General features: G+C 45.0%; 1 protein-coding gene across 4 annotated transcripts in view; it reads left to right on the top strand.

Annotated features, from left to right (window-relative positions):
- Positions 1 to 3933, top strand: part of CTTN (cortactin) — a 48529-nt gene extending 44596 nt beyond the window's left edge. For all 4 annotated transcript variants that reach the window (XM_074230854.1, XM_074230857.1, XM_074230856.1 and 1 more), the window contains one exon: positions 2220 to 3933. In XM_074230854.1, coding sequence (XP_074086955.1) covers positions 2220 to 2356 — 137 coding nt within the window. In that variant the 3' untranslated portion in view covers positions 2357 to 3933. The remainder of the gene's footprint in view (positions 1 to 2219) is intronic.
- The last annotated feature ends 9450 nt before the right edge of the window (positions 3934 to 13383 follow it).

Genomic DNA, 13383 nt, shown 5'->3' with positions numbered 1-13383 from the left:
ACTGCCCCCAATTTGGGGATTTCTATTTCTACTTTTAGAGCACTGGAAGCACAGGAAGATCTGAGTTTAAATCTCACCTCAGACACTCACTAGCTTGAGTGACCCTTGGCAAGTCACTTTGCTTCTACTTGCCTTAATCCACTGGAGAAGGAAGGCCATTCCAGTATTTTGGCCAAGAAAATTGCCTGAACTTATGGTCCACAGGGTCATGAAGAGACAGCTGTGACTGAACAACAGAACAACACAGATTTCTACTTTGACCTTTGCTTCTAAGAGGCAATTTTTTTTCATGTCTGGGCCCTGTTTTGGGTCATGACTTTCAGATAGTTAAATGGTTCCTAAAATTTTTCTCCTTGATCTGTTTTCCAGGTCAGTTTTTTTTTTTTGCTATGAGCTGTCTTATATGTTCTTACATTTTTTAGCTCTTTTGAATTTTTAATATTTGTCTCATGGAATCCTTAGCTTTTATTTTGTCCACTCTAATTTTCACTGAGTTTATTGTTTGAGCAACATTCGATACTTCTTTTGCCAAGTTATTATTCCCTTTCTATCCTTTATTTCATAACTATCATTTATTTTCTAGTTTTTTTCCTCTAGTGCTCTTATTTGATAATTTAAAAAAATATCATAGCTCTTTTTGAAAAAAACTCTTCCTTTATCTCTTATAGAAATTCTGGCTGAATTTGTGACTAAACCATGCTTTTCTTTGAGGCTTTGCTTGTAGACATTTTAGAGTCGTTCTCATTTTTGGGGGGATTGTGTCTTGAAATTCCTTGTCACTGTTAGAGCTTTGTGTGGTGGGATCGTTCACTTTGCATTCTGGGATGACCAACCCAGCTCTGTATAGTTCTGGAGGGTAGGTCTGGGCTAGTCCTGGTGCTGCTTTCTTAGGATATTGAGTTAGGTTATTCTAGGATCTCAATGACAGTTCATCCTGGGGGTCCATGCAACTGCAGTGCTCCCTAAGTGTGATCACTACCCCCTTTGTCTTGGCTCTACAATTTCTTGAGCTGGGGTAGGTCTGAGCCAAAATAGGTGCTACTGGACTTGGCCATTATAATTCAGCCAGGAAACTCAGCTTGTTCAGAGTGGCAGAACTATAGACTCCTCTTTGGTCTGGAATTCTTGACCTCATCATTCCTCTGCAGGTTCAAAAGGGGATAGAAGCTAAAACTGAGACCCTACTCTGTTCTTGGAGTGTGAGCCACTATTCCTGCACCTTGATTAGGTTCTCATCTCTTGATGGCCTTGGGTCTGGGACCTCTTGCCCCAGTGCATCCTCTTTCAATCCCTGGACATTGGAATGCTTCCCATTATGTGCTACTGGCCATGCCTCATCTCCAGTGTGCACAGACCTCTCTTTCCCTATACTGACCAGAGCTGAAAAAATAACTCATTGTGATTTTTTTTCTCTTGGGTTTCTTGGTTAGGATTTTAGATCCATTTGCAGGAGTTTTAGGGAAACCATGATGCCCTTTTTCTGCTGCACTCCAACTTAGCTCTACTCTCATGTCTGGGTGGTCTTGAAGGCCTGCTAATTCTGACCCTATGGGTCATTTCCAAATTTAATTTTAATTTGAGCTTCAGGAGATCCGTCTTTCTGATAGCTGCCTTAATTGGTTTGGTTGAGTGGTAAGTTGAGGAGTAGGCTCAGCCCTGCCTTAAAACATGGTCAAAGTCCCTTAATGTCATCCTCCCTGGCACGGTCATGCCAATGGAGTCTGGGCCCTTGGTGGATGGCTTGCATGTTTATTGCCAAGCCTGAGAAGAGTCAGAATGACTCCCGTTTCTGGAGCATTTCAAAGCCCTTTCTTTACATCAACCCTGTGAGTCAGTATTAGTACACCCACTTCAGAGATTGAGAAAACTGGCCTTGGAAATGCTAGGTTCCTTACAAGGTTACCAGGTCAATCCATTTCCAAACCTTGATGGAAATCTGTTCTTATGGATCTTTGGGTTATTGCTGTGCTGGCAGCAGGGTAGGATTGGCCTTTCTTAGTTAGGTCACTGGTTTCTAACTGGTTGTCCCCTCTCCCCAGTCAACAAGAGTTCTCAAGCACCTACAATGTGTCGGCCCTAGGGAATCCAAAGACTGAATTGAAGTGGTCCTTGCCCTGGAGGAGATTAAATTCCTCTCCCAAAGGCGACTGTGTTGGGAAGGGTCACATAGAAGTCCGTGGCTCTCATTCCTTTCTCTTTGCTTATTTCTCCTTTTTTAGCTGGCGATGATGAAATTTCCTTCGATCCTGATGACATCATCACCAACATTGAAATGATTGACGATGGCTGGTGGAGAGGTGTGTGTAAAGGCCGATATGGGCTCTTCCCGGCCAACTATGTCGAGCTGAGACAGTAGTGAAGACGGTTTCTCATCGATGCCTTAATGTCATAGTCTACAAACCAGATTTCTACACTACAAAGTCATGCTTCTGGGAAGATGGCGAGGGAAAGATACATACCGCTTTTATATTTAATACTTTTGCTGATGCTCTTAAGAATGTTTAATCCTCAGAATTTGCTAATATATTGTAATCATGTTTCCTTGGAGGACTTGGGTGATGGTGTTTAAACATTTAAAGCCTTTTCTGTTTTTGCCAAATGGAATAGTTGTTACACGAAGCCACACCAAGGACCCTGATCCTCATGCAGTAGGTTTTTCAGGAGGCCTTTGGATCTGAGCACAGGCAGCATCCCCTGCCCCACTCAAGAGAGAGGTGACCAGGGAATCCTTTATCTGCATGTTGGGAGTACCCGAGATGACACTGCAGGAGGAAGAAGGAGCTGGGGAAGATTAATGCTAGAGGGGTTCCAAAGCTTTCCAAGCCTCCTGTCACAAGGGAGATTTCCTTCTCTACTTTTATAGACTTATCTTCAGAGAGTCTCCTCCTTCCATCAGAAGAAGCCTATGGGCATCCAAGTATGGAAACTTGAGTAGGGGGTTTGCTTTGGAGTTTTGACTTTTCATTCTCTCTTCCCTTTGCCCAGAAATCCCAACTCAGGAACCTGACAAGCTGCTCTTGGTTCCTTTAGGATTAGGTGGTTCCTCTAGCTGACTGTCTCTCTACCCCCCCACCCCCAGCTGCTCATCTGCCTCCAGATCTGGACAAGTCCCATTTTTTATGGCTGCTGAAATATTGCCATACGATGATGATGATGATGATGATGATGATGATGATGATGATGATGATGATGATGATGATGACATGCTGCAACAAGACTGAGATCTTGTGAAAACCTCCATGGACCAACAGTTGCTGGACAAGACTGCTGAGCAGCAACCACCGCAACCTGTCCAGGGGTGTGTGTGTGTGTGTGTGTGTGTGTGTGTGTGTGTGTGTGTGTGATGCAATGCAATGCTCAGTCACCTCAGTCACTTTTCTACCCCAAAAAGGCAATTGTTTCCCAGGTATGATCAGCAGAAAATGCCCATCACCTTTTACCATTAAGGGAGGGATGCTCCTTGTGCCAACATACCATGCCATGGACTGACTTGATTGAAACTGAACTACAAAGAGGAGTCTGTGTCCCTACCAAAGACAGTGGTGGCTGCCAACTTGCATGTGGATCCAATCTCGTGGTCAGCTGTGCCGGCCCAGTGTGGCCAAGGAAGAGAACCCACCTTGGAATCTCAGCACTGTGGACCAGTGAAATTGGGTGAGCAGTAAGGTGTCTGAAATCATCACCAAATCCTTGCAGAGACACCTTGGTTTTGGGGACAATCCTCCTTCCAACACATATGGGCGCGTATGTGTTCATTTCCCCCTCCCATTTTTTTTCTGTATTGTTCAAGCTTCCCTAGGATTGGGTTGGGTTTTGTACTCAATTTATTTTATCCCCTATGTCTAGAACACTTGATAGGTAGGACTTTTTTCTTGTTGTTGTTGCTGTTAATTAAATATTCAAAATAAATTTTTGGAACCCTTTGGCAATGGATATTTTGAATATGGTTCCTTTGAATAATCTGGACCCTCCAGGGATGGGGATGACTCTGCTGTCACACTGGGTGCTGGGCTATGTTGACTAGAGGGGAGGAATGTACCAGGATTCCACTCTGCATTCCTCAGGTACCATGACTTTGGAGTCTGGGTAGTATGGAGCAGTGACTGGGCCACTGAACAGGAGTTGGAAGGACTCAGCTTTGGATCTTGCCTCAGATGCCCTGGGCAAGTCACTAACTAAAGATCAAAGGATCCTAGGCTTAGAGTTGAGAAAGATCCCAGAGACTGTCTAGGCACATCTCACTTTAAAAATAACGAAACTGAGGCCAACAGAATGACTTGTAAAGTCCTTCAGAGCATCCTTCAGATCTTTCTAGCCTTCTTTCTACTTAGACTTCCCCACCCCCACGATTCAAGCCAGTGACAGGGGGCCTCCGCCATCCTCATCTCTGTGTCCTGACTTCCTTCTGGTCCCAGCTAAGATCCAGTCTTCTCCCAGAAGCCTTTCCTGCTCTCCCTTAATGTGAGTACCTTCTCTCTGAGATGGCCCCCAACTTCTGTAGCGCCTGGAGCTGGCAGCAACATATCTGTTTGTCTGGTGTCTCTCCATTAGACCGGGAGCTCCTTGGGGCCAGGGGCTGAATTGCCTTTCTTACTCTCAGGAGTCCTTAGAGAACCTGCACCCACTAGGCTTATTGATTGACTCTCAGGTGCTTTGCAGAGCTTAAGGGCACTGTAAGTGTGAGTGGATCTCTCTTCCACTGGATGAGTTTAGAAATCTGATGCAGGTGTTCCTCAAATTGGCAAAGGAAGCATGGTTGCTACCTTCAATGATAGCCATCATTTTGCATTGGTATATATTAGCCTTCTTTTCTGATGATTTCAAAGTAAATGGGGGTGGGGATAATTGGAGCCTGAAAAAGTAGTGGTAGGGGGGCAGCTAAATGGCACAGTGGATAGAGCACCAGCCCTGGAGTCAGGAGTACCTGAGTTCAAATCCAGCCCCAGACGCTTAATAATTGCCTAGCTGTGTGACCTTGGGCAAGCCACCTAACCCCATTGCCTTAAATAATTTTTTACAAAAAGTAGTGGTAGTGATAAGAAGCTACCCATGTAAAGGTGCAATCCTGTCTGAGAGTATACAGTGGCTCCAATGCTTTTCTTGGGCACCAGTGGTTGCCCAGAAGCCTTCTAGAAGCATGCAATTAATAACCACTTATTAAGGCTACTATGGGCCAGGCCTCCACGTGTACCCTGCCTGGCCTTGAGTCTTTGCCATGTTAGATCTGAGCCATGGATGATCAGACTCGGGCTACTTCATACTGGACTTAGGCCTGAAGACTTTCCAGTTCAGGTTGGGCTGCACCTTGTTATGGGGGCAGAGTCTTCTGGAGCCATGAGCTTCCTTTGGTGGGCAGGAGGGTAGCTCAGGTAGTCTCAGAAGACCCAAGTTAAAATCTGTCTTTGGTCATATCCTAACTCTGAGACCCTGGGCAAGTCATTTCACCACGTTTGCCTTAGTTTCCTCATTTGAAAAATGAGCTGGAGAAGGAAATTGGTAAAGTATTCCAGTCTCTGCCAAGAAAACCCTAAATGAGGTCAGAGAATCAGATAGGATTAAAGCATTAGATAATAACTAACTACACAGAACCAGTTCTGAGGGGTGGCTGATCTGTCTGCTCCAAAGACGATGAAAGGAACAGACTAGAATCTGACCTGAGAATCTCTGTGTTTCTCTCTTCTCCCTGCCCATCTCCCAGCATTTGGGGGTGGTTGTCAGCTTGTATAACCAACATCATGCTTGGAGAGGTGGGGAGATGACCATAGCAAGAAGGAAATTCAAAGGATGGAGGAACCCCTTTCCTGGGAACCCAAGTGAGGCTTCAGTAGAGGCAGGGGGCCATTAACCACTTTCTAAGAGTCTTTGAAAATGTCAGTGCCTCTCTGATCATCCACATCCAGATGAAGGTGATCTCTCTCTCTCTCTCTCTCTCTCTCTCTCTCTCTCTCTCTCTCTCTCTCGGCAGCTACACTACAGTTGACAGAGCACTAAAGTCAGAAAGATAGGGTCTAAAGTCAGGTCATATCCTAGCTGTGTGACCCTGGGCAAGTCACTGCATCCTGTTTGCCTTAGTTTCCTCATGAACTGGAGAAGGAAATTGGTAAAGTATTCCAGTCTCTGCCAAGAAAACCCTAAATGAGGTCATGGAGAATCAGATATGATTAGAGGATTAGATAATAATTACACAAGATTCTTAGTCCAGGTTTAAGTTAGCAAAGCTTAAAGAGGAGTGCCCATATCCATAGTTAGCTAAGTCTCCTACCTGCAGGCATTCTTCTATTCTGCCTAAAGGAAGGCCCAGCCCTTCTTCACTAGCCATCCCACCAGCAGAGAAGGAACAATAGATTCTGGTGTGGGCCTGGACCCTAGACTCATGACCTCCCCAGTCACTTAGCTCTCAGGCCTCTGGACCCAGGGCATGCTATAGACCCAGGATGCAGCTGGGGAGGGTCCTTGAAATCTGGCCATTGCGTATTAAAATAATTATCTTTCCTGCGATGCTGGAGTGAGAGCTGCGGGGGACCTGAGGTCAGTGGGTCCAACTTCACATCATAAAAGGACAAGAAAGGAAGTATTTGGTCCAAGCCTCCATAGCAGAGGGTTCAGATTGGAAGCCAGGGTTGGTGCCTCACCAGAGCCTTCTCTCTACTGGGCCACACTGCCTCCTCGTGGCATTCCAGACAGTCCTGAGACGCAGCTCATATGAGCACTAACTCATTTTAGAGATGAGAAAAGCATCTTAGAACATAGGGTAAGGTGACTTGTCTAGGGTCATCTAGTCAGTGTCCACATCAGAATTTGAACTCACATCTGGTTTCCACTCTCCTGTGCCACAGGTGTTTCCTGGGAATGGCTTACAATGATTAAACTAGATATGACCAGGCTCTGAGAAGATGGGAAAGCAGAACAGGTAAGTTTTACTGGGCAGTCTACAAGGATAGACTGTGTCCTGGCTCCCACTTGCAGTGGCGAGGCCCCTAGATGTCTAGAGGGTCAAAGGGAACAAGTGGGAGGCCTAAAAGACAAGCTGGCCCAACCCTATCTCCAGGGTGGATAGCTTGGCGACCTTGGCCTCCGCAGGCCAGTCAGGCATGGGCTCTGCCTCTACTCACCAGGACTCACTTCCATCCCATTTGACCAAGGTTCTTTGTTAGTCGTGCCTGTCTCTGAACAGCGAATACAGTGACAGGTCCTCCTGCTGGCCCAGAATGACCTTTCCCTAGACTATGTCCTTCTCCCAAAGACTGCACCAAGGAGGCCTCCAGAGCCAGGGGGACCAGGACCCCTGGAGCAGTCAAAGCATACTGGCCAAGCCAAGCTTGCACCCAGCCAAGCTCTATCTCCTTTCAATCCAGCCTCTGAAGATCCATCTGCTCTGGGGCTTCCTCCAGCCAGGAACTAGCTTGGGAAGCTCACGAACATATTAAGGTCTGCCAAAGCCCTTTAAATGTAAGAATTCTTTGGGTTCTCCTGGAAGGCAGGAGCCAGTATGATCCTCATTTTACAGATGAGGAAACTGAGGCAGAGAAAAGGGAGATGATTTGCTCAGGGTCACCCAGCTAGTGAATGTTCAAAGCAGGATTCGAACTGATGTCTTCCTCTCTGTGCTGTCTGCCTAATCAATTAATCCTGGATGTCAGAGCCCCCTTCTCCAGGTGCTAATGATGCTCTGTCAACCTGTGTCTTTACTTCAATAAAACACCAGCTTGTAACTTAATAACCACCAGTTTTCATTTAGCTCTCATTTTTCATTCTTTTTTTAAATTTTGTGCTCTTTTCCCAATTACACGCAAAGGTAGGGTTCGACATTCATCCATTTGCAAGTTTACGAGCTCCCTTTTTTCTACCAGCCTCCCTTCCCTCTCCCCTCCCCATTGCAACGTTATATGTGTTTAATCATGTTTAATATATTTCCATATTAGTCATGTTGTGAAAGAAGAATTAGAACGGGGGGGGAACTATGAGGAAGTAAGAAAAAGCATAAAAGAAGTTTTAAAAAGTGAACATAATCTGCTTTACTCTATTCTGACTTCATAGTTTTTTCTCGGACTGTGGAAGACATTGTCCATCATAGATCTCTCAGGAGCATCCTTGAGGTCTGACCTGCTGAGAGGAGCAGCGTCCCTCCTACTTGATCATCTCACAATGTTCTTTTTATTTTGCAAGGCAGTGGGGTTAAGTGACTCGCCCAAGGCCACACAGCTAGGCAATTATTAAGTGTCTGAGGATGGATTTGAACCCAGGTCCTCCTGACTCCAGGGCCAGTGCTCTATTCACTGCACCACCTAGCTGTCCCCTCACAATGTTCTTTTTTTATCTTGTTTTAAATTAATTTTTATTAAAGATATTATTTGAGTTTTACAATTTCCCCCTATCTTGCTTCCCTCTCCCCACCCCACCCCCCACGGAAAGCACTCTGTCAGTCTTTACTTTGTTTCCACATTGTACCTTGATCCAAACTGGGTGTGATGAGAGAGAAATCAGATCCTTAAAGAAGAGAAGAGAAGTCTAAGAGGTGACAAGATCAGACAATAAGATATCTGGTTTTATTTCTAAATTAAAGGGAATAGTCCTTGCACTTTGTTCAAACTCCACAGCTCCTTATCTGGATACAGATGGCACTCTCCTTTGCAGACAGCCTAAAATTGTTCCCGATTGTTGCACTGATGGAATGAGCGAGTCCTTCAAGGTTGAACATCACTCCCATGTTGCTGTTAGGGTGTACAGTGTTTTTCTGGTTCTGCTCATCTCACTCAGCATCAGTTCATGCAAATCCCTCCAGGCTTCCCTGAAATCCTGTCCCTCCTGGTTTCTAAGAGAACAATAGTGTTCCGTGACATACATAGACCACAGTTTGCTAGGCCATTCCCCAATTGAAGGACATTTACTGGATTTCCAATTCTTTGCCACCACAAACAGGGCTGCTATAAATATTTTTGTACAAGTAATGTTTTTACCCTTTTTCATCATCTCTTCAGGGTATAGACCCAGTAGTGGTATTGCTGGGTCAAAGGGTATGCACATTTTTGTTGCCCTTTGGGCATAGTTCCAAATAGCTCTCCAGAAGGGTTGGATGAGTTCACAGCTCCACCAACAGTGTAATAGTGTCCCAGATTTCCCACATCCCTTCCAACAATGATCATTATCCTTCCTGGTCATACTGGCCAGTCTGAGAGGTGTGAGGTGGTACCTCAGAGAAGCTTTAATTCGTATTTCTCTAATAATGATTTAGAGCATTTTTTCATATGGCTATGAATTGCTTTGATCTCCTCATCTGTAAATTGCCTTTGCATATCCTTTGACCATTTGTCAATTGGGGAATGGCTTTTTGTTTTAAAAATATGACTCAGTTCTCTTTATATTTTAGAAATGAGTCCTTTGTCAGAATCATTAGTTGTCAAGATTGTTTCCCAATTTACTACATTTCTTTTGATCATTGGTTTTATCTGTGCCAAAGTTTTTTAATTTAATGTAATTGAAATCATCTAATTGGTTTTTGGTGATGTTCTCCGACTCTTCCTTAGACATAAACTGCTCCCCTTTCCATTAATCTTGGTTTTTTAAGAAAGATTTTATTTATTTTGAGTTTTACAATTTTCTCTCCATTTTTGGTCCCCCCCCAAAAGACATTCTGTTAGTCTTTACATTGTTTCCATGGTATATATTGATCTCGGTTGAATGCCCTCATAATGTTCTTTTTTTTTGCTTTATTTTGTTTGTTTTGCAAGGCAATGGGTTAAGTGGCTTGCCCAAGACCACACAGCTAGGTAATTATGAAGTGTCTGAGGTCGGGTTTGAACTCAGGTACTCCTGACTCCAGGGCCGGTGCTCTATCCACTGGGCCACCTCGCTGCCCCCCGCCACCATGTTCTTAATGTGAACAGTGTTCTCTTGGTTCTGCTCCCTTCACTCAGCATCGGCTCCTGCAAATCTTTCCATAGCACTCCCTTTCCTAAGAGCTGTGGAGCTGAAGTCCAAATGAGCTCCTCATCCCTTTAGGAACTCTTGTTTCTATTGGGGACAAACATCCACATCTAGTGAGTGCTCTTTATAAATCCACTGACCCTTTATAAGGAACTAGTCTTATATAGTTTTGAGATATTCCATTTTTCCTTAGGATTATATACTTGAGAGCTAGAAAAAAGTTCTTAGAAATCGTCCCTAATGGCCTCATTTTGCAGATGGGGAAACTGAGGCACAAAACTAGAAGCAATGGGGTGGGAATTGGAAAGGAGGGAGAATCCAGTTTCAGGTAATATCAATGATAGTGGAGAACAGTTGCTTCATTGGATTCTTCCTCAATGGAATTTTTAAGCCTAGGCTGGATGCCCACATGAGTTGAGGGGGAGAGGGTAAATCCTTAGTCAGGGATCCTTTGGACTGGACGCTTTCTGAGGTTACTGAGCAGACTTCATTTTCAGTTTAAGAATGACAGGATTTCAGTGCAGGAAGGAGCCCCAGAAGCATCAATTCCAATTCTTTTCTGTACCTTGCCTAACTAGTAGTCATGCAGAATGGGGCACTCACCACCTTCTGGGGCAGCTGTTAGAGTATCGTCCCTTTCATCATGCCCAAATCTCCTCTTTTGGCCCAGGATATCTGTGGTATTCCCTCCTCCACCCCCCACCCCTTGCCTCTCCTCTTTCTCCATTCTTTGACCTCAGACCATTTACAGTTTATATGAAAATGCATATATTAGACTGCAAAATAAAAATAGAAGGCCCAGAATGAAAGCCTTGGTTATTTTTACCCCACTGGGCTCTGCCCTGGGCAGAAGGCTCTGCTCCTTGCTGCCGTGAGATTCTGTCATTTGTAAACTGCAAGTGGATCCATCCTCCCCTTCTCAAATCCACCTGGTCATCCAATTTTGATGAAAGACTCCAATGAGGAAGAGCCCACTGAGGCAGCTGTTCCACTTTGGAGCTTCCATCATTGTTATTGCATGAAGCCGGACTCTGTTTCCCCTACAGTTATGGAGGACTGGGTTTCTTTCTTGCCACCACCTTTGAGAAAGGACCTTGATATTACCTGCATTTTGCATAGACTTACATAGACACATGGAAGCTTCCTGAAGGTAAGGGCTGATGCAGTTCTGTCATCATATCTCTGGTGCCTAGCCCAGGGTCTGGTATTCGGTAGGTGCCTAATGTGTGTTGCTTGGTGATAAACTGGGGCACATCCAGAGATGGGTGATCAAGCAAGATGAAAAACTTTGCCCTAAGAGCAACATTTGAAGGCACTGGGTAGGTTGATTTTGGAGAGAAGATGAGGAGAGACCGACTGCCATCTTCACATGGGTTGGGGAGAGGGATTCCATTAGTTCCTCTGGGCTCTAGGATCCTGTGGTGGTGGTGAGGGATATGAGAGAGAGGCTTTTGGCTCAAGGTTGGTGTGAGATGGAGGACTCTGTAGCATCAAATAGGAAATGCTCCCGTGAGAGGCTGGAGCCATATTACAGGGTCATTAGGAAATATTTATTTATCATAAGAATGCAGTAGAACTTGACTAGTGCCATCCTAACATATGGGTTTTTAATCTTAATAGTATTTTATTTTTTCCCAATTACATGTAGAGCTAAGTTTTCAATATTTATTTTTATAAGCTTTTCTCCCTCGCCCCACCCCAGGACAGCAAACAATCCAATCACGGTTATATGGGCACAGTCAAAACATGGGTTTTCTAAGTCACTGTGCTACCTGCAACTCAGCACTTTAGACTCGGGTTTCTATTCAGGTTTGACATTGCGGGCACAAGGGGTCTATCAGAGAGGATCCCTTAGCATCACTCTGGGCCAGCCTCTCTTTGAGATACAAGCTTGGCCACCCAAGGGAGTGGGGTGGCTCCTCTTCTCCTAGGCTTTCATTTGATCTTGGCTTCAGGACACTCAGGGTGCTGCCCAATACAGGACTTGGCATTAGTGATGGAGTTGTACAGGCCATTGTTTGGTGCCACGGGTGGGCTGCTCTTTCACTTGGGGGAGGGGGATGCAATGGGAGTTTGCAATGATTGATTCACATCCAGACTAGATTTGCAGAAATTGGTGAACTTAGAGTTTGCAAAAAATGTTGTGAGAAATGTATTTGTATAAGTTGTATATCTGGAATAATCCTATTCAAAGATCACATTGTGGGAAGCTGTGTGCAGTCTTCCAGAGGGGTCCATGACCCCAGAAGCTAGGAAACCCTGCCCTAGAGGATTGGGGTCTATCTTTGCAGCAACTTTGCCCTCCTCAAACTCCTTCCCTTTGTCCTTCTCTCTTTCTCCAAGGAAGCATCTTCTCTGTCTATGGGGTCTTCATTATGGTCTCCTGGACTTGGAGGGTCATATTTTAGGAAAACTGGGTGTGTTTAAGTATTTTTATGGGTGGCCAAACTCTATCCAGAGGGTCCAGGGAACAGGTTTGCCTGGGATAGACAGTCCCTATGCAGCCAATCAAGCTATTAGCCAACACACATTTCTAAATTGTGATAAGCATTGGAGACCCGAAATAGTCCCTGCCCTCAAAGAGCTTCCTTTCTAATGGGGAGGCAATTGATTCACTTGGAGTCTCAGACAAGGTCCATACAGAACAGAAAGACCAAACTCTCTCCTCCTATTTCTCTCTACAGTGAGACACAGGGAGGGTGAAAATCCATTGTAAAAATAGATCCTTAGCTCTGTACTAAGGTATACAAAATGCTGCTATTGGTTTTTGGGAATGACCTGGGAACTCCTGTACCAGAGGGAGGAAGGGGGTGAATCCAGTCCCCCCCCTCACCTTTCTCCTCCAAGTCTCCCTTCCTTGTCTTGTGCCTGCATAGACCTAAATTATGCTCCAGTGTCTTCAGCTTTCAGCCACAAGACTTGTGGGATTACTCAGTATTGGAATACACACAATGTTTGTTGAATGAAAACTTCAAGATGTCAAAGAGCTGTGATTTCACCCATGTGGGTGTCCGCCCACCAATGCAGATCGCAACCTTTCTGGCTTGGGTAGATAAGAATAGGAGCAGCAATTCACATTTCTGTGGCCTTGGAGGTTTTCAGAGTGTTTCTCTCCCAACAATTCTCCCAGGTACGTACAGCAGTCCTACATCAGCCTGGTCATGAGCCCTCCCCGACCCCCCAGCCTTCCCTCCACCCTCATATCAGCCAGCCTGATCGTGAACCCCCTTGGACTTAGCTGGGATAATAAACAGTCAATCCATCATCAGGTCCATGCTTGAGGCTTCCAGTTTCATTGATCTGGAGCCAAAAAAGGATCTCAGAGCCCATCAAATCCCAGTTTCTCATTTTACAGATAAAAAAGGAACCAGAGAGGGACAGAGATTTGCCTGAAGTCACACAGCTAATACGTGTCCAAAGTAAGACTTAGACCAGTTCTTTCCCAGGGCAGAGCCCTCA

Source organism: Macrotis lagotis, chromosome 3 (assembly GCF_037893015.1).
Source record: "Macrotis lagotis isolate mMagLag1 chromosome 3, bilby.v1.9.chrom.fasta, whole genome shotgun sequence".
Lineage (NCBI taxonomy): Eukaryota > Metazoa > Chordata > Mammalia > Peramelemorphia > Peramelidae > Macrotis > Macrotis lagotis.
Note: the sequence above shows the minus strand (reverse complement) of the source record. Positions and strands in the feature narration are given on the sequence as shown.